This window comes from Hyposmocoma kahamanoa, unplaced genomic scaffold (assembly GCF_003589595.1).
Source record: "Hyposmocoma kahamanoa isolate Upper Pololo Valley unplaced genomic scaffold, ASM358959v1 84, whole genome shotgun sequence".
In the NCBI taxonomy this organism is placed as follows: Eukaryota; Metazoa; Arthropoda; class Insecta; order Lepidoptera; family Cosmopterigidae; genus Hyposmocoma; species Hyposmocoma kahamanoa.
The window spans coordinates 6,335,917-6,357,859 of record NW_020654229.1 but is presented as its reverse complement, the minus strand read 5'-3'; the positions used below and the strand labels follow the sequence as shown (position 1 = coordinate 6,357,859).

Sequence of the window (21,943 nt, the reverse complement as noted above, 5' to 3'; positions counted from 1 at the left end):
CTGAATAAAAGAAGGCATGGGAAAATTTGGACGCACTTCAGCAGCGCGACAGTCACGCGCCCTTACTAATACTTACTAATGCCACTGGGTCTGTCACCCTGAGACATAAAGTTGACATGTTCCATGTGCCATCATCACTGCAGTCCACAGCTAGACACAGGCCTCTACCAATGTGCCCCATTTCGTGCTATTCAGTTAAACGTTCAATTCGGATACGATATCGTTATCCAACAGCGTTTACAGAGTTAGTCGGTGAAATAGACAAGAAAAATGAAATTCCTTTCATATACATTTTTAAGACGTTGAACATTGACTTACAATTATATGGACGTCGGGTCAGCGCTAAAAAGTGTCCGAAATTATAGGGCGTTAAAATCGTATACAGAGCGTCATTCACGCTTTAGTCTTCGTTTGTTTGACTGACAGCGAAGCAAGCAAAATTAGACAGTACTGCGATGACATTACAATTTAAAAGCTTTTTCATATTCCTTTACATGTCACTACGTTTAAATAGGTTGACTTGGGACACTTTTTTCGTGGTTTTTGTATTAGACCCGTCGTCCATTTATTTCTAAGTCAATGACTTTGAAGGTCTAAAATGTAGGAATATATTAGTCTTGCATTAAAATAAATTTATAAAATTTAACTAAATCCAGACTTTATTTAAAATAATAAGAGATTTCCGTATTACATTCATGCTTTGTAAACAATAGGACGTTCGGTAACTTTAATTCGATAACTGTGTTCTGAATAACGTTTGTAGCCTTTGCCGGTCGAGAACTTCGAGTAATTGTACGGGTGTGACGTCATTTCGTTTCGGTTTCGAATATGAATTTTGACGGTCGATTCGGTTATTGTGAATAAAAATTAAAAGAAATCGTACGATATCGTTTGCCGAACCGTGGTCTCCACTCAAGAACTCGCTTCCCCCATCGGTTAACGGTTCTTCGACAAATATGGCCAGCCCAGCGCTACTTCATGCTTATTGTACCAGCTTAGTTCTCTGTCGGATAATAAAAACCATCTCTATACAACAAAACTTACCGTTCTTCTCCTGCTTATTATCTTTTCCCTTCTTCTCTGGAGCCTTTTCTTTCTTCGCTTCCTTCTTCTCATCTTTTTTCTTCGTCTTAACAGGTTCAGCCTTCTTTTCGGCCCTCTTATCTTGCTTCTTAACCTCTTTCGTTTCGGCCTTTTTTGATTCGGCTTTTTTAGCTTTGGCCTCGGATTCTTGGCGCCTTCTTTCCTCTTCTTCAGCCTGAAGAAGATAAAGAAACACAAAATTAATTACAAAACTTTATTTACTTATGTTTTCTTACTCATTCTTCTCAGGGGAATCTGCCTTACAAATTATGTCGCTATTCAGTATTAGTTTTGTAATATCAAGCATTAATCAATTTAGTCTGTTATGATACCTAAGAATAGGGAACTAACACGGCAGTCCAGGCGTCTCAAATTCTGAAGGTGAGATATCAGGCGTCTGCTGGGAGTGCAGTGGTTAATCGGCACTACAGTCGGTAAGTTTGCACAATGTTTATTACTAACTTAGAAACAGTATTTGTTATCTAGACAACCTTAAGATAGAGTATGACCATCGAGTATATAACCAGAAATAGAGACGAAATAAAGGCCATCCATCCCTGGCAACTCATCAGGCAAATGGGCCTTATATCAATTTTAAATGTTAACTCTCGTTTGCACTGAAATCACAAATTCGAAAGCTGAAATAATACAGCGCCAACAATTGACCTGTGTGTACGTCTCCATATATTCCAAAGATATTCTGTATTTGTTGTAATAAAGATAATATCTCTAACTATGGGGGGCTGTTCCATTCGGTGGTGTGGGAAAAACAGCAAAAGATCCAATTTCATCGGTAATGATATATGTAATTTTTAATTTTTCGTCCATTACAGCAAAGCTCAAGTTAATACTGGTCGATTTGAAGTGAAACAATTGACGACACCCGTCAATTGTTTCGAATTCGGGCTGGCCAATTGGAGCGCAGTTGCCAACGTAATGATTTAACAAATTAAATGACATTTCGTCTCTATTTCTGGTTATACACTCGATGCTTTTAGTCATATCATGACTCGAACATCCGCAATGAATATCAGCATCGATGAATGCAGAAGCGGTTGCGGATGCTAAGTCGCATCAACCCCGCTCGATACAGTAACAAGAAGAAGCACCCAGCACGCGTTTGTTTGTCTCTCTGGGACCTTGAATTTGAGGACCGTACCTGTTGCTTAGCAAGCAGCTTCCGTTGCTTCTTGGACAGGGTTTGCGTGGTGTCAGGCAAAGATTGTGACCGCTGCTGCTCCTTCGGCTTCTCCAACTTTACATGAACTTCCTTTTGTTTCTTCTGTAGTTAATAAATATGTTTGGTTAGTCATGCAATGTTTTTATTAATCAGTATTTTATGAGTATACTTTTTGTTTTAATGAGAAAAACAAAGGACAATGTTCAAACCTTCTTAGTGGCGAGGCAGTATCCAACATTGTCCTTTGTGCAAAAACACACTTTGTAAAAAACGTTGTGACAAGTTAAGTCTTATTTTAGAAATTGAAGCCACACATGATAACAATATTATTGCCTATAACGTTAATACAGACAATAAAACGGTTAATTTTGGAATGATTAATTTTGGATTGTGTCGTTCCTATAGCACAGCTTTTTAATTTTGAGTAACAATGATTTACGTTAAGAATGAAGCAGAAAATTTAAACTGGCCAATCCGGCTTCATTGAACTGGCCAATCACAGCGTAAAGCAGACACCAATCACATTGCTTCACGAAATTCAAACAGCCAATCACAAAAACTGATTACGAATGGTATAAAGTGACTTACCTTTTCCTTTCCAGTGCCTTTGGCGATCTGGTTGATGTGTGCTAGCGCCTGCTCCCAGGTTTGTTTCTTCTCGTCTTTGGGCTTCGGAGGCGTCGAAGGTTCTTCGCATACATTTAAAACTGTAATAAGAAATATATTAAAGTATTCGGATCTACCGGAACACTATAGTTGCGCTTTAGTATTAGTTTTGTAATATCAAGTATTAATAAATTTAGTCTGTTATGATACCTAAGAGTATCCCTACTCCGAAACCGACACCGAAACCGACTTCATGCAGTCGTGGTCTCGGCTGCATGAAGTTGATTACGACTTCATGCATTAACTGCGTACATGCAGGCAATCTGTTAGCAGACTAACCAGTCTTATCTAGCTGACGTTTAACCTCTCTCTGGATACTCACCGGTGAGATGCCGGTTGTTATGCAGCAGCTGAGCCAAGGGCGTGTCTGCGTCGTGCCCCTTCAGCGAGAGCGTGACGGCGCCGTCGCCTGGCAGGCGGCGCACGCGCACAAGTCCCCCTCCCGCCGGCTTCTCCATCCGCTGCATCATCAGCCGCTGCTGCTCCAGCACCGCCTGCCGCTGTTGCTCCAGCTGCCGCTCGTGCTCCATCTGCCGTTCGTGCTCCATCTGCCGCTGCTGCAGCTGCTGCAGATGCTGCTGCTGCTTGCGAAGCATCGCTTGTTCCATCTGGGTTCAAATAACATTTCAATATTGCTACAACATACAAAAAGTCATCTACTCTAAATATAAATTACATTTCCAAAAGTGGTTTGTTTGATCATCATCAATCAATTTATACGTCCCACTGTTGGACACGGGTCTCCTCACAGGTGAGAGTTTAGGCCATACAACACAGGCCATTGGGCAGGTTAATAATAATAACGTACACTCAACATAGCCCCACAGGGAAACCCAGTGTCGCGGACAACCACAAATTACACCCAAACTCACGAGAGAATTAAATGTAGGCCATACAAATATTTCTCCCGTCTCGGGAATCGAACCTGGAACCTCTGCGTGGCATGGTAACCGTTCGGCCACGGATGCAGTTCAATCAACTTGTTATAACTGTTATGTAAACTGTCACCCCTTCCGCACCGCGCAGCTGCCTCAGGAACCGACTCGATTAAGCGGTAGGCCTGTACATAACTATATCTCAAGCGACTATACGTTCTATTTAAGGCTTACCGGCGAGGGTTCCACAGGCTTTCCCAGCACCGCCCTGGCTTCAGTCAATTCCTGGTCGACTAGTAGCAGTCTGTCAGAATACTCGTTCACTTGGCGTTCGTACTCGTGGACCTCCTGTAATCATGACGTAAAAGAGTGTAAAATTATCGATATTTTAAGGGGTGAGACTCTATCAGCTCAATCCATTAACTAAGTAACCAATGCCGATGCCTTTAGCGTGAAAGTGCATTATGCCACAAACTAACGCATGTCCCTAGCTTGAAAGTTATGGAGTCTTAAATCAACTAATGCCTATGGCTTGAAAGTGCATGATGCCCCAAAACAACTAATGTCGTTAATTTGAAAGTGCACAGTGCCCCAAGGTAACGTATGCCCTTATCTTGAAAGTGCACAATGTCCCAAAGTGGTATGCCACTGGCTTGAGAGTTACGGGAGTCTCAAAGCAAATAATGCCTATAACTTGAAAGTGCATATAATGCCCCAAAAGAACTAGTGTCCCTAGTTTGAAAGTGTACAGTGTCCCAAGGTAAGGAATGCCCTTATCTTGAAAGTGTACAATGCCACAAAGTAACGTATGCCTTTAGCTTGAAAGTCGCGTAGTCTCAAGGCAACTAATGCCTATAGCTTGAAAGTGCGCATGATGCCCCAAAACAACTAGTGTCCCTAGTTTGAAAGTGCAAAGTGCCCCAACGTAACGAATGCCTTTATCTTGAAACTGCACAATGCCCCAAAGTAACGAATGCCCATAGCTTGAAAGTGCACCGAGTCTCAAAGCAACTAACGCCTATAGCTTGAAAGTGCACTATGCTCCAAAACAACATTGTCTAGAAATTGTAAAAACACTTTGCCCCAAAATAACGAATGTCCTTATTTTGAAAGTGCACAATGCCCCTAGCTTGAAAGCGCACGGAACCTCAAAGCAACTAACGCCTATAACTTGAAAGTGCATGATGCCCCAAAATAACAATGTCATGAGGTTGAAAGTGCACAGTACCCCAAAGTAACCAACGCCACTAGGGAATGTATTTCAAAATTTTATACTTGAAGTTTCACTTTGAATTGAAGGACAGGCGTGTCGCTTACCACCTCTTAGTATTATAAAACCGACTTTAAATGTATGCAATTGGGTTCCACTTCGCTTACCTTGCCCTGTGTAGTGATGAGCGTCGTTAATTCCGCAAGCTGTTCCGATAATTGTTGCACTTTGCCTTGTTGCGCGGGATTTAATTTAGATTTTTTGCCTGCAAATGGAACGTTTTTTTTTAAATTGGATATATACAGAGATGGGCAGTGAATTAATCAGAATAAATCTGCTCGGGTATTAACCGTGTATTTACCCAAGGTTTTAACCCCTTTCTGACCAAAACCGTGGGCAGAAACATTATACGACGGAATTTGGTAAATACGAAACGACATAAAAAATATTTTTTTAGACGAAAGATCTTTTCGTTAACAGATTGCAAGAGTATTCTTTCAAGTAGTAGTTTCAAGAATTAGTTCTGTAAGTCAAATACAGATTTCGCGCTTCGAGAGTGGGGCATCAGCATTTTTTTAACCGACTTCAAAAAAAGGAGGAAATTCTCAATACGACTTTTTTTGTATACACGTTACGCGATAACTCGTACGTGAACCGATTACGGCGTTTGTGAACCGATTTTGACGATTCTTTTTCGTTATAAAGAGGGTCAGTAGTGGTCTCATTTAAATTTGAAGAAAATGTTCATACTTTAAGAGTGCAAAACTAGGGGATGCATGACTTTTGAGGTCGGTCTTTTTAGTACTCTGGACTTAGATTATTCTTCGTATGTACATTACCGATCCGAAATATTGGATTTGTAAAGGAATAAACATAGGTTATGCACCAGTGATTTGGTCAATTTTATAATTTGACTTTCAAAATGAAATTGAGCAAAAAAGTCGTCAAAACACCTGATTTTCAGTAATTAGCAAGACCGTGCTCGATCCCTGGACATTTTTGATATGTGTAATTTGATTACATTTCGATGCCTTACTTTCAAACTCGTATCTTATAAAGAGTGATTGTTTAGGCGATGGCAAAACTTTCTATTTATTTAAATTTCTTATCAGGGGTGTTAATTTGGAGGCATTACTTTAAGAATAGGTGGGGAATATGAAAGAAATGTGACGTGAAATCAGCCTGCAAAATTTGTATATGCAATGCATTTTTTGCATTTCAGTAACTTTGTACTTTAAGATAGCATAAGACAGGCTCACCTTTCTTCTTGGTCTTGTTGAGGTGGTGCAGCGCCTTGCGCAGGTCGTCGAGGCGCCTGCGCGCGGCCAGGTGCGCCTGCCGCCGCGCCTCCAGCGTGGCGCGCGCGATGCCCAGCGCCTCGGCCACGGCCGACCGCTCGTCGGCCAGCCGCGCCTCCATCTGCGCACGCGCACAGCCTTGGTAACTCCATTCCAACGTAGCACACATTCGCATAACCACGCGATGCGCTCACGTTGCCACTGGTCGTCCCAACGCGCCTTTCATTATTATGCGAATGTGTGCATCCGTACACGGCGCGAGGCAGTCGCGCACACATACAAACCGCGCTATTAGTTTGTACAGAGTTACCATGCTTCTCCTATCGTCACACCACGGCCCCACTCCCAAAAACACACACAAACACCCACCCGTTTGGCCTTTTGGCGCTGCTTCTTGGCACGCTTCTTGCCGCGGTCGATGTGCCTGGCTGGGCCCTCGATGTACTGCAGCAGCGCGTCCAGGTCGCGGGGGTCTTCGGTGCTGCGATGTAATATATTCTATTAGCTTTGACGTGGAAAAAAACCGACTTAGATATTGTAACTTTGGTCTTTAAATAAAATACTTTTTACTTCGTAGCTTGTAAGCAAATTATACTTGATATTGTCACGTTAATTTCAATTCCGTAAGGCAGTTTCCCTTAAGATGAATATAAGTAAAAAAACTCTCCTTGTAAGTAAACGTTTGTACACATTTATCATTTACAACATATATTTCAAATATTAAAAACCGGGACCGGCAAGAGCTAAACGGGTTACTCAATACCATGGATTTTATAGTAAAGTTTTATTTCGCTTTAAACCTCGTAAATGGCAATACCAACCGATTTTTTTATATAACCGTTTCCCCTTAACTGAATGTATGACCTTGTGAGGACAACTGTCAAAAACAATCAGTTATATCTAGTATATCACTATTTAAAAAACAAAATGGCATTCTTATTAACATAACCTAAATTTTCATACATCGCACATGACAACATAATATTGTCTGAATATTGCTTTAAATTATATAAATATTTTATTTATATTACTATTTCATTTCAAAGCGACAGTGTTGTCCTGTCACTTTGAAGGAATGAATCGGGTTTTGCGCACTTTCGGTAACCGATTTCAATAAAACTTGGCAAATAGATGTAATTCCACGTACTTTTCAGGTCGGTTTTTTTAGTACTCAGGGGGTCTACTCTTGATCTCCGTCCGACATCCGTCCGAAACAATTACTGCCAAATAAGCAATACTTGACCAAATGAAAAGACGCGTGATGCGAAAGAAGCTACATTCTTGATACTTGTCATTTAATTTTGTCGAATATTACTTATTTGACAGTAATTGTTTCGGACGAATGTCGGACGGAGATCGAGAGTAGACCCCGAGTAGGAGACCTGTACTGAGATTGTTTTTTTCTTTTACGGTGAATAATTGGAAGCAGTATACAACCAGAAATAGAGACGAAATGTCATTTACTTTGTTTGAAAACTATTCTGCCAAATCATTACGGTGGCAACTGCGCTTCGATTGGCCAGCTCGAAATCGAAACAATTGACGGGTGTCATAAACTGTTTCACTTCAAATCGACCAGTTTAACTTGACCTTTGCTACAATGGACGAAAATTGAAAAATTACACATTTAATATTTAATTACCGATGAAATGTGATACCGTTTGTTTTGTAATTAAATATTTTGCTGTTTTCCCTACACCACCGAATGGAACAGTTTTAGAACACCATTGTTAGAGATATTATCTTTATTAAAAATAAATACAGAATATTTTTGGAATACACGGAGACGTACACACTGGTCAGTTGATGGCGCTGTACTTTTTCAGATTTCTAATTTGCCATTTCAGTGCAAACGAGAGTTGATATTTTTAACATTTATTGTTAACATTTAAAATTGATATAAGGCCCATTTGCCTGATGAGTTGCCAGGGCTGGATGGCCCTTATTTCGTCTCTATTTCTGGTTATATACTCGATGGCTGGAACTGTACCAGGCGATTGTACCATCTGTATAACCATTGATCTTATAATAAACTTTATTAAAATGAGCTAGGATTTTTTTTATAACTTGTACACAATTTCGGGATTTTTATTAAAAAAATTCATTGACTTACAATTATATGGACGTCGGGTCCGCGCTAAAAAGTGTCCGCACTTGTAAGGCGCTAAAATCGTATACAGAGCGCCAAACTCCGCTTTAGTCTTCATTTGTTCTACTGACAGCGCGATACTGCGATGACATTACAATTTAAATTTCGAATAGGTTGACTTGGGACATTTTTTTCGTGGTTTTTGTATTAGACCCGTCGTCCATTTATTTGTAAGTCAATGGAAAAACTGATTTAACGTTTTGTTGTTGTAACTATCACGGTTTTTTGTTTTATAGTAGTGTATTAAAATCTTACCCATCACAGCCAGAAGATGTAGAGAAGACGCTAGTATCTCTACTAGATAGCGAGATAGCTCTCTGCTGTGGTCGACTCTGCCTTTGCAATTGTTGTTGTCGTATCTGCTGCTGTTGTTGCGGCGTCAAAGTCGGTTTGTTGTGTATCGGCAAGTCGTATATCGGCTCTGGTTTTTTCTGTTGCTGTTGTATTTGTTGTTGTTGCTGTATCTGCTGTTGTTGCTGAATTTGTTGCTGCTGTAACTGCTGTTGTTTCAGTTGTTGCAGCCGAATTTGTTCCATTGCGTTTGGATTCACTTTACCTTCTGTTTTTAGGACGGGCGGAACATTGACTTGGACAGGCACAGTGCGTTGTAAGACCTAGAAGAACATTTGTTTATGAAATGGATTGTATGATCTTTTTTCTGCAGATATAAAGCTATGTCTACATCAGTATTGCCCCTTAATTTACATTTACGACGACCTAAATTGCCCAGCGGTTAGCACTGTGAGGAGGACCTGGGTTCGATTCCCGTTAGGACCAATTTAGGAAATAAAAAAGTTTTATTATATAAATGTAAATTAAGTTGCACTCAGAAGCAATTTAGAAAAGTCTAAAGTGCTTCTGGGTGTTCTGGATAAATTCTGTCGCTCTGGTACTCATAGTCTGGTAGGTAGACTGGCATATTAATATTATTATAATTAAATTATTACCATGGACGAGTGCAAAAAGTTAATCAAATAATTCTCTAATAATCGTAAATTTATTACAATTATTAATACAAAGATCGAACCCTTAGAAAAAAATCCATCGATACGGCTTAGTTGGCATAGCGTCTGGAACGGTTTGTTAGAAGACGTCGGTTCGAATTCAGTCGTATTAATAATTTTTGTATTAATAATTATAACAAACTAATGGAGTAATTTCACAAAAAATAATTGAATATCATGATAGTGAAACGTCCTGACATTCAATAAAACACTGAATAGTAAATTTTTATTAAAAAAAACCGACCTCAAAAGTTCGTGAAACATCTATTTGTCAAGTTTTATTACGATCGGTTACTGGAAAGTGCACTAAACCAGATTCATCCCCTAGTTTGCCACCCTTACAGCCGACTAGTGGGCTGTCGGGTCCCGATTTTTAATCGGGTGTCGGCGAATTAGAGGTGGAATATTTTCTTTACGATCAATTCAACTCAACTGAGGTAACCACTTTCGAACAAAAAAAAGAATCATTAAATCGGTTCACAAAAGCCTTCTCCTCATTTTTTTTAAGTCGGTTACAAATTTGACAGTTCTTCAATGTCACACAGTCGAAAAACGGTTACTGTCACTTTATTTAACATACCTTAGGTTTGTTATCTGGTTTCTCGGTGACAACCATCTTGGCCATCTTTTCGGCCAGTTGCTGCTGCTGCAACAATGCCGCGGCGCGTTTCTGCTGTATCGCCTGCGCCTGAGCAGTGCTCAGCGCCGGTGGTAGGGTTTTCGGCAGCGCCTGAGACAAGCGTTCGACGTGTTTTCAAGTGTAACCTTCTAAGGTGATCTACGTGTCATTATTGTGATCTTATAACATCAGAGACGATTATCAAAGTGGCGTCGATCCCCAGGGGTCCATTCCAACCTATAAGTACTCCATGTCAGTGAAAAAAATAGGGGGTGCATGAGACGTAAATGGAGGTATTTTTTTATGATACCGAGTCACAGGACGAAGAGGTCGTGCTGGTGGTAAGCGGGATGGTTATCCATACCGCTTGGCTGCAGAAATAGGTATGGTGACAATACTTCTCTGAGCGAGCTCTTTCATAAGAAGCTCTAATAATATAAATACAAATTATAACTTAACAATATTATAAAGTCGAAACGGAATTAGATTGTCGTATTACGTAACGACTTTGTGTAGTTACGGACTCACCGGGGGCTGTGGCTGTGCGATCGGCTGCTGCGGCGACGGCTGCTTCGGTTTCGGCGGTTGCTGGCTGGCTTCAACCGGTTGCTGGGCAGGGGGCGCTGGCGACTTCGGTTCTTGGTCGCCCTGGTGACAAATACTTTATTTCATAAGCAATGTTATAATAAAGACAATATAAATTAACAATGCAGTCGCGATTACTATTAATTCTGTAATATTTTTATTTTTTAATTATTTTCAGGTTACAAAAGACCCATAAAACACACACCTTATAGACTAACATACATAATAATATGATAAAAACAATTTTATCACCGAAAATAACCGAATATCATCATAATCATCGCCATCATTATGCGCGGTCGCCATTGAAGAACCTTTCCACCCCAACGGCCATCGGATCTCTAGCCATGTGCTCCGCCCACTGCCACTTCAGCTGAGGAATTCTTCAAGCTATGTCGGTTACCTTAGTTATCCTACGGATTTCCTCATTTCTGATTCTATCGCGTATGGAAATACCGAGCATCGCTCTCTCCATTGACCGCTGAGTGACCTTGAGCCTTCTTATGACGCCCATAGTGAAGGACCACGTTTCTGATCCATAGGTGATCAGTTTGTAACATCAGCATTAACAAATTTAGTCTATTATGATACCTAAGAGTAGGGAACTAGCCCGGCAGTCCAGGCATCCTAAATTCTGATGGTGAGATATTAGGCGTCTACTGGGAGTGCACTGGTCGGTCGGCACTACAGTTGGTAAGTTTGCACAATGCTTATTACTAACTTAGATACAATATTTGTTGTCTAGATAGGCTGAAGATAGAGTATGACGAAGAAGTAACAGATTTAGAATGAAACCCGCCACTTGTACTGAAGGTATAACGGGGCATGAGTTGGCAGAGAAGGGGTGTAGGGGTGTGTGTGGAGGCCGATCGTAAGGATCAGAGATTAGTCCAGATCCAGAGGATCGAAATGAGGTCAAGGCCTATTTAGGGCAATGATAGTAGTAGTCCTATGAAGTAGAATGAAGTTGGAAGAAGTATATGCGAAGAAAGATACTCTATTAAAAGCTGTTGTGATTGAAAAGAATGCCACATATGTAATTTACATTATAATAGAACCTTAGGCGTGGCGATAATAAATAAAAGAGAATAAATGTTAACGTGGCAGGCAATCATACCAATCACCTGCTCTCAAATTAGGGAATTCCCTGTATATTAACCAGAGCGCGGATTTGCATATGTATAGTCTGGTATTTTTGAAGACGGAGTAAAATGACAGATCATTGTGAAAAAATTTTGCCCGCTTGCGAGCAGCTAGTGATTGCAGTCAGGTAAATATTCTATCGACGATCGACTGAATGTTGGTCACGCTTATGCAATAGTCGAATTTGTTTCATTTGAATCATCATCGGTTCATTATTCGCCCAACTGTTGGGCATAGGTTCATTTGAATTGTCAATTTTTGTGAGTTCATATATACTGCCTTTATAATTACATTTATTAAAAATACAAAGAGGACTCTTTAAAATAAGTTTTTCATTTTAATTCTATATAGATAATGATGAAATCCAAAAACAGGCGTTCTTGTTAAAATGTATATGTATAAGAATTGGTTTCGATACTAGTAGGCCAACTGTTAAAATATGAATAAAGAAGGCAATAACGCAATTAGTAAACATTAGAAAGTCGAAATATTCGTAATTCAGACATTTTTGGCAAAATTTTAACTTCTTTCAAAATCTATCGATAAAACTGTCGACAACAACTACACGTCTAATTAAAATTTTAAGAAACTGGCAACCCTGCAGATGTCATTTTACTCAGTCTTCAAAATGACAGACTATAGTGGTCGCGCAACAATTGACTTCTTAACACTGATCCGGATAAAAGAGAGATATAAATAAGTCTGACGCCTTTATCTGTGAGTCTCTACGTCTGTTTGTGGCATCGCAGCTCCCAAATGGATGGACAGTTTATATCTTTTATTTTTATTGATCATAATACAAAAAACATTTAGTTAATGGGCCCATGAGAATTGAAATGAAACAAGTTCGACTATTTAAGCGCGACCTACATACAATCGTTAGTCGATAGAATATTTATCGACAGCAATCACTAGCCGCTTGCAAGCGAGCAACACTTTTGCGTAATAAACTGTCATTTTACACGGGAATTTATGCTTCTATACGGGTGGTCTGTGGGTTAACTATACGCAGAAGGCACTCGGCGACCTGCGCGTTCAATATAATAACGGTTTCAGAGTGCTGTTGGCACTATCGCCACATAGAAGCGCAACGTCGATGTTTCGTCAAGAGAACTGATGACTTTTTTTGCTGTGATGTGAAAAAAGACGACGTCACTAATAGACTGCGTTCTAGTCCTAACAGCGTCCTGAAAACGTTTCCGGCTAAGCTCGATGCGCCGGTGGTTCGTCATTTCATCCAGGTTCTGGCGAGGTGATGGGGTAGTCGGCGCCTCGAGCGTAATAATTTGTTTTTTTGTTTAGTCGTAAGTTAGAATTGTCTGTAATTACTAACAAGTGGGCCCTGGATGCCAAATAAATGATTTATTATATTTACTCCATCTTCAAAAAAGACATGACTGTCACTCCGCTTGATGGGAGATTTGTTCTTGCTCCACTGGTGGTGCACTTTGATATGTGTAAAAAGAACTCACATTGGCTGTTTTACACTTCTGTTTCTTCTTATTGAGAATGGAGCGCAGTCTTTCTCGGGTCTCGTTAAAGTTTCTCGGCACGGGCGTAGTTAATGGCGGCTGAAAATTAATAAAAATGATGAGTACAAATTTGTTTTAAAGTGTGAAAATAGCGAAAGAAGAATACGAAGTAAAAAACAAGGCGGCTTAATGGATTAAATATAAACGCATTTTTTTAATATAAACAAATATATAACAAAAATCGATTTTGAAGGGTGTCGGTAAAATTACAGGCACGTGGGATTCGTCAACTTATGTCTCAAGGTGCCGTGGGCAGTGGCAGTGCTCCTCAGGTTCTGTTCGTAAATGGCATTGTAAGTGGTATGGACAGGCGTGTCGCTTACCACCAGGCGCACGACTTGTTCGTCCCGTCATTTGGTTTTCATAAAAAGTAATTGTAATTTTTTTATTTAAAAAAAACTCGGCCTCAAAAATTTGTGGAATTACATCTATTTGCCAAGTTTTATTGAAATCGGTTACAGGAGTGCGCGAAACCGGATTCATCCCCTAGTTTGCCACCCTTGGAGGTGGGATATTTTCTTTAAATTTAAATGACAACATGTGACGTACCCTATTTCTAACAAAAAACGAATCCTCGAAATCGGTTCTCAAATGCCCGGTAATCGCGTAAGATATACAAAAAAAAATCTGTCGTATCTTAATACGACAGAATTTTTTTTGAAACCTCCTCCTTTTTTTGAAGTCTGTTAAAAAGTACAAATTAGTACTTTTTAACCGACTTAATAACTGCCACAATTCCCAAGACTGTGCGATAATTCTCTGGATAACACGCGACTTTGTTTTTTGGCTCTTATTTAGTTTCTACGTGACACGTTTGCAATAATTTTCATTATGCTGTGGTCACAAAAATTATCTTCCATTATAAATTGAACCTAACAGGAAAACCAGTAATTTCAGGATGTACTTACGGCGTGTCCGAAGACAGTGCAATAGCAGCAGGTGCATGGCTGGTCGGCGCCCGCGTCGCCTGCGCACGCGTTGCCGCCGTTGCTGCCATGGCCGCCTGCGGGACGCATTCACGCGAAATAACCATAATGTGCTGAATAATCACTTTTCACTCGATAAAAGATATCCATAATATTAACTTTAGAACTAAGTCCGAACTCACGGTACCACGATTCCGTGCAACTAAAACAACAAAATTCCAAAGCATATATTATCATTTCCAAAGTTTAAAACTTACGTTAAAACTATTTTAGTTCAAAAGTCATATTACGAAATTGAAGAGTATGTGTTAAATAAAGATGTATGGAAAGACAACATGAGTCTGGATTGCACAAAATTATGATTCACAGTGTATTCCACAGCATTCAAGTTTATTTGAAAAGAGCAATGCCTAGAATTTCTTGCGCGTTCTTCTCGGGGAGAACTCTCTGACGCGAACGAGCAATAAATTAAAAAATGACGTTTTCAAGTATAAAAATTTTACCTATGGAATCAAATTATTTGACTTTGACTATAATAGTGTTGGGTCATGGAAAAAAATAAGTTGTTCATCACAGTATTCTCGTGCTATATTAGTAAGTAAGTAAGTAAGTAAGTAAATTCTTTATTTCCTCCACAAATTTGTAACAAGTTAAGTAAACATAAGAGATATTAAATGAAAAAATTACATTTACATTTACAATTTACAATTAATTAAAATATTGACATACCCTTTGTGAAATGCAGTACTTACATATTGTGATTTTTATATACCAGTAACGCGGATTGATATATTGTGTATGGAGTATGATTATGACATGCAAATGAAATTTAAAATATAAAAAGAAGTATAAAATATAAAAAAGAAATGTAAAACTATTTAGAAAATCATTTTAGAAATGTTGAAATTAAAATTAATTTACAATTAAGAAAACTGATGAAAACTTTTTGTCGTTAAAAAGATAACAAATCGAAGCATTTTCAATGGTATTCTTTTTGTTTGTTAGTTTGCAATCAATTGTATATTTTTAATTTATTTCCGAAACTGAATAACGTTTTACCGCAAACTTTTTAGCAAAATTTTACCTTCTTTCACAATCTATCGATAACAATGTCGACAACAACTACATGACTATTTAAAATTTTATGAAAACTGGTGGCCCTGTAAATGTCATTTTATTCAGTCTTCAAAAAACACGGTCTATAGGGAAAAAGTATTGGGCACTTTGAAGTCGGTCCATTACCAAATATATGTTGAAATTCACCCGAAATATTACTGCATCAATTGTTATTTTGCATTTGAAATGTATTACGTGTAAAACTTTTTTTTATATACTAACCTTTGCAAACATGTTGTTGATGAGTACTGTTCTCGCACTTGACCTGTGGCTTCACAGGTTTCTGCACAGTTTGTTTCTTCACTTCTTTCTTCTTCTCTTCCAATCCGTTCTTGCCTTTCTCATCATAACATTTAACAATATCACCGAGGCAGACAGAATTGTCACTGTCTTTGCATGAATTGCAAATGCAATCATTTGTCCATTTGCAGTCGCTTTTTGGTGTATCGCAAGTATCTGATTCGGACTTGGATTGTCCATTTTTCATCATGTTTTTAAACGCCACAGCATTTAAGGTTTGCTTTGCATTCCTCAAAGCTTGGGCCGAATATTTGGCCAAAAGTTCGGGATTTTGTGACCCAATCACTGACAGCGGTGCCTTGTCATCATCTTGTTTTTCCTCTTTACAGCACTCTTCCATCTCATCGTTAAGCAATTTAGCATCTATACTTGAACAAATGGATATCACGTGTTTTTTATAAGTGTCCGGTACAGGCAGCCCTTGAGTGATATAAGATTTGATGGTATAGAAGCTATCGAGTAATGATTTTTCTCCTTTGGACGTCAATATCGCTTCACATTTGGATAGTAAAGCTTCGTTTTTCAGTTTCTTATCGTCATTATCTACTTTACGTGAGTCGATAATCTTTTCTTCTAACTTCGGTTTTGGGGCATCCTTTTTGGCTACTCTAGCATTAGCTTTTCCAATGATTTTGCTAAGACCTTTGGCTGCTAGAATTTCGGCTTCGCTAGCAATCTGCATTTGGTTTTGCACAGGTTTAGGAGGCGTTACAGTAACTTTAGAAAAGGCGTCTTTGAGTCTATCCTCAAGTTGTTCTAACCTATATAACATTACCAGCCATTCATCACCTGTCAAACCTTTTTTCGGCAACGTCTCCATATAACTCCTATTACTTTCTCGTAACCGATCTATGAAGTAATCCTTTTTCTTGTCATTCGGCATTGAATTAAAATCAGGAACGCTTTCCGTTTTTCTAATTGGTAAACCTGTCAGTTCTTGTATAACATTGACGGCAATTTCAGGGTCTAATAATATCCAGCCGGCTAACTGTTGGGAATCTGCACAACGTTTTATCACATCCATGTATTTAAACTTTAGACTTTTAACTGTAGACTTTTTATCTTGTGACATGTTTGATAATTTCATAATGAGCAAATCGAACGTGTTCCCTGCGGAGGTGCTAAGCAGTTTGGTTATTTGTTTTAAAGATTCTTTTGAAGCGGGACAACTTTCGGTATCTGAATCATTATCGACTTGATTTTTGCGTAGGTCGTCGATCTTTTCAATAATTTTGTCACTGTCATTCACACATTGTTTACCCGCTAAATCTTGTATGTAACTATAGAACTTATCCAGCATCGCTTCAATTTCATTCTCGAGTAATTCCATTGGTATGCTCTTAAATTTTGTAACGACATAGTGTTTCCACGAATTAAACCTAGACTTCACAAGGTCTCGTAATTCGTCCATACTTAAGGCATCTTTAACAGAATTATCAAATAAAGTAGACGCCTTTGAATACATTTCTGAATTTATACGGCTCTTCGGTAGAGAGAACAGTTCTTTATCTTCTTCCAAACATTTAGCTAATTCAGGGCTTTTATTCTGTTTTAAATATTCAAACACTTTGTTGATAACAACTTGAGCAGATATAGAGAAGAGAAGATCTTTGAATTCTTCTTTGTTATTAGATTTATTCTTCATCATGGCCTGTATCTCCTTTTCATCTTTCAAGAGTTCGGTTAAATCTTTACTGTCGAGCTCAAAAGTCATTGTGCCTATGATATCATTTGAATCTATGTTGTTCTTAATTCTACGATTACTTTTACGTTTGGCAGTGTTCTTAGTCACTTTGATATTATCTCTAGACTTATTTAATTTTAATTCACGAATTTGTTTAAGCGTTTCCGGTGTTAACTGAGCTTCGTTATTAACGTCAGGTAGACTGTTCATAATAGACGCAAATTCAGGTAGCTCGAACGACGCGTTGGCAAATTCGGATAGTTTTGAGGCAATCTCGGGCATATTAGCTAAGATTTGTGGCATATTTTCTATTAATTCAGCAAGTTTACCATTAGCAGCTACGTCGATGGGATCATCCGAGTCAATTTTGTCTAAAAACTCGGCAGAATTTTTATCCAAACTCATCATGACTTCGCATATCTGTTCTATAGTCAACGGGCCTTCATCTTGTTCCTTCCCTTCCTTAGTGTCCTTAATACTATTATAAGAATTGATTATATTCTGACATTCCTCCATAGCTCTCTTAATTTCAATACCGAACGAAACATATTTGTAAATATTAGGATCTTTGCCATCATCAACTATATCATTAATTTGAGCTTCACTATTTTCAATGTCATCGTTTTCTTTAGTATCATTATTTTCATTGTGTCCATTAGTGTCATCGCGGTTAAAAACTTTATTAACGGGTACTAATTTAGTTCTATTGTACAGTGGCATAGGTTCCGAAGTAGTAGGCGACATCTCTTGCAACGGAGGACTTACGGATTCGAACTTATCATCAGCCTGTGTATTATATTCTTCTTCTAGGTTATCATCGTCGGGACTATTTACTGCAAAATTAGCAAATTTAGCCAGACATTCTTTCATTTCTTTACATAGGTCATCTTTCTCACCCACAATCGTTTCTGTGTCGGATATATTGTCCTCTTTCTCAAGAGGGAACGCTTCAGGTGGTTCCACTTCGGATTTCTCGTCGTCTTTTATTTCGCTATTCTGTGGCGCTTTGCTTTTAAGCATTTGCAAGATTTTGTGAGGTTTAGAGATAGATGGTGATACGGGTTTGAGTTTTCGTTTAGAGGCTGAGGTTAATCGTGGCACTTTGGGACTGGCTGTACGTCTTTTGCGACGCGGTAAGTCTTCTACTAGAGTAACGTTGCTTTCAGGTAAGCTGTTGGACAGAAATATGTTTATATGATAATTTATTTAAAAAATACTTTTCGAAACTGGAGTTTTCCAAGGACTTCTTACGACCTTAGAACCTTCTTCATTAGATTTTCGAGCGGAGAGCGGGCAGGCGCAATTTATAATCATAATTGCGCCAGCCGTCCGCTTCCGCGCTATTATTCACTTTATCGTCATGTCCCGCGTCCTTGGAGGGTCGGGGGCGTGGTGTAACTGGTGCGGTCGACTTAGAATTATCAGAAATCTCAGAAAAATCTTTATCACACATTGTGAATGAAAGTTTTTTCGGATCGGATCAATACTAGACATAACTGGTTGATGACGGATACCACCTGTCAGCCGTGACCAAGGGATAAGTTGGTTAGTTTAAAAAACAAATACATGATGTTTCTTGTGATTTAGATCAAAAAATTGTTTCGTTTCCAAGAAACGTAACGAATCCCTAAAAACTTTTATCACATATTTTAAATATTGTTGCGTAACTTAATTGGAAGTCTACAACTTTTCTGTTTTTAATTTTAGAAGAAATTGCAGTAACCTTTCCCGTTCCTGGCGTAGCTGATCTTCGAGCCACATCCGTAGCCTATGGTAGTAGAGTTGCTGGTCTCTCATATGCATCACCTTGCGGCGGACCTGGGCAGACAGTGCAAGATCACTACGTACTCGGAATGTGCGGGCCGGGCGAATGGCGCGGGGCGTACCTCCCGGAACCGCTGCAGGTGGTACTCGGGGCAGAGCGCCCGCAGTGGCTGGTGCGGCGCAGCGGGCGGCGAGCCGGGAGGCGGCGGCGCCGGCGCGCGCCCGCCCACCAGCTGCATGCACACCTGCGCGACAAGCACCTTGGTCAACGGCCGCGCTGCGCCCAGGGCTTCGCCTCACCTTCGCTTTACCTACCGTAGACAATTTCTTCTGCTTCCGGTACACCTGCAGCTGTCTGCGATGGACTTCCGGGAGCCGTCTGTACATCGCCATCAACTTTCGGTCTACTTCCGACAAACCCATATCCACGCGTTTTCTGAACAAAAGGAAGAAACGCTTTAATCGAAATGATACTTGATTTCTAGGAGTTGCCGGTAACCTTCATTGCTATAGATTTGTTTTGGTAAAGATATGAATCGTTTGGCTTAAGAAACCACTTAAATAGTTTTTAACAATCGCATCTGCTCTAGATCAAATGAAGTTTGGAGAAGATGCCACATGTATCAAAGGATATAAAATTGTTTCTCTTCATAAACCTCAACTTTGATCTAAGAAACCAGATACTCAATTTTCATAACCCTCACGATTATTCACTTCCAGACTTACCTCGCCTCGTGATCATTCCTATTAGTTGGAGCTGGCCACTCGTCGCAGTGTTTCAATACCCGATCCATAAGCCTCTCAATGGACGCTATAGACCTCATTAGGTGTCGGACCGTTCTGCAGAGTTCACCGGGGGCTGCTTCTCCTTCAGATCCTCCTGACTCTACAGCGGCTGCTGCAGCCAGGAGAAGTTCAGATGCCGAGTCTAAAGATGAAGACGTTGATAGACCTAAAGATGCCGTGCCGGAGTTCGCATCAGAGTCTGTAACTAAAAAGTCATTTATTAGAAATATGAATGCAATTATTACGGAATATAGTTTTTATGTTATATTTGATAAGGCAGTGTATTATGGCCAGATAACTTCGGGACAGATGCCACTACACACTACAAAACGGGAGGTCTGTGCTCCAGATCAAAGATATCCCGCCGCACGTCTGGATGTCCGATGGTAAAAGGGGCGGGCGGGATGAGCAGATGGAGCTCATGGGCACACTCACCGAAATATATTCTATAGAAAACCGACAGACGGGCAACTTTGCGCCGGTGGGTTAAACTATGAAGTTTAGATTCGAGCTTATCATCGCCATTAAGTCTCAAGGCTCTGCGCTCCATTGAATCAAAACCGCAAGTTGATACTTCGCTGAGCCATCCCACAGGTGACTGCAATACTCCATGCAAGATTAAGATATTTAAATCGATTTTTTTTCATTCGATTTTACATCACTCACTACATCTCCAGAAACTTCAAATCTCAAACATCGTCACCGGAATCGTGCTATATGAAATGAACTATAGTAAACTTATAGTGAACTAAAAATGACTGAAGCACCACAGTTGCGCCGTTGCAGCGCTCTAGAAGCATTTAATTTAAAGGCGCCCTTAGCGTCACACGATGTGATTAAAACTTACTGTCATCCAGGTCGGGTGGATCAGCGTCAGGCAAAGCGAGTTTGTCATCGGTCTCCTGCGCCTCTTGAGGCTCCTGGATCTCCCGAGTGCCGTGGACTTCTTCGATGGGCTCCTGACTGGTCTCTGTCTTTTCCGATGTCTTGTTCAGTTCGTTCACCGCTTGCATCATTCCGAAGAAGGAAATTCTGCAACATTGACCAATGGTATTACAAAATTCTTGTCGTGGCTATATACCAAAGTTCTTTATATGTATTTACATAAATAAATAAATTAGGTCTCACGCTAGGGAAGTGCTTTGTCCTCGTGTATCAGAATAACCGAATTCACTCCAGGGCATTACCCAAAAAAACCATAACCAGAAACAATTGTTTCTTTTCGCAAATTATGCCTTCTAGGGATCGAATCCAAGACTACATGTATCACTCGAAAGTAGGGTTACCATCCGTCCGGATTTATCCGGAAATATCCGACTTTTTGGTCTTCTGTTTTAATTTTTCGGCATAGGGTAACAATTTTCAGAATAAAAAGTAAATATCCACCTCGTAATCCTACAGTACAACTCGATTTACTCCATTAACATATTTTTTATTTTGTTACTAAAAAGTCCGGACTATTGAAATTTTGCAATGGTAACTTGAAAGTCGCGTCCCAGTTGCAATTTTTATAAATCGAAGGTCGGTGAAGGCGGTACCGCAACAGCTGCTTCCGCTGGTGCGCGGAGAGCGTGCGCGGCGTGAGGCAGTCGCAGCGGTGCGTGTAGCCGGCCCAGGCGCCCAGGTCCACGGGCGACGTGCGCGCGCGCATGTCGCTGAGGCGCGCGGCCGTGGAGGCCCGCTGGTGCGGCGCCAGGCAGCGCGCCACGCGGGCCTTCCAGCCCGACAGCCCCGACCCCCCCGGACCGTCCTCGCCGCCCGCCGGGATCATGTCCACCTGCGCCCACACTCACAATTACAACGCGCTTTTACAGATCCTTTTCAGCTTTGCAAACTTTCCAGTGCATTATTTGCTGTGATATAATGTGCTAAATAAATGCTCTATCTTTTCAATTTGACAATTCTATGATCTATGATCAGTCCAGCTGTTTGCATAGGTAAGATGCCAGACACACACACACGCACGCACGCGCGCGCGCACGCACGCACGCACGCACGCACGCACGCACGCACGCACGCACGC

The 21,943-nt window shown here is 40.2% G+C and overlaps 1 protein-coding gene across 1 annotated transcript in view; it reads right to left on the bottom strand.

The window, feature by feature from the left end:
• The window catches only part of LOC113234437, a 68,711-nt gene that overhangs the window by 17,020 nt on the left and 29,748 nt on the right, over positions 1-21,943 (bottom strand). The window contains exons 13-32 of the mRNA XM_026469747.1: positions 21,459-21,697; positions 20,768-20,952; positions 19,861-20,125; positions 19,450-19,570; positions 19,257-19,379; positions 19,094-19,188; positions 15,609-18,541; positions 14,253-14,347; positions 13,285-13,383; positions 10,613-10,732; positions 10,046-10,195; positions 8,717-9,075; positions 6,682-6,793; positions 6,274-6,433; positions 5,182-5,279; positions 4,039-4,152; positions 3,252-3,537; positions 2,852-2,970; positions 2,243-2,365; positions 1,045-1,258 (exon numbers count right to left, since the gene is read on the bottom strand). Coding sequence (XP_026325532.1) covers positions 1,045-1,258; positions 2,243-2,365; positions 2,852-2,970; positions 3,252-3,537; positions 4,039-4,152; positions 5,182-5,279; positions 6,274-6,433; positions 6,682-6,793; positions 8,717-9,075; positions 10,046-10,195; positions 10,613-10,732; positions 13,285-13,383; positions 14,253-14,347; positions 15,609-18,541; positions 19,094-19,188; positions 19,257-19,379; positions 19,450-19,570; positions 19,861-20,125; positions 20,768-20,952; positions 21,459-21,697 — 6,010 coding nt within the window. The remainder of the gene's footprint in view (positions 1-1,044; positions 1,259-2,242; positions 2,366-2,851; positions 2,971-3,251; positions 3,538-4,038; positions 4,153-5,181; positions 5,280-6,273; positions 6,434-6,681; positions 6,794-8,716; positions 9,076-10,045; positions 10,196-10,612; positions 10,733-13,284; positions 13,384-14,252; positions 14,348-15,608; positions 18,542-19,093; positions 19,189-19,256; positions 19,380-19,449; positions 19,571-19,860; positions 20,126-20,767; positions 20,953-21,458; positions 21,698-21,943) is intronic.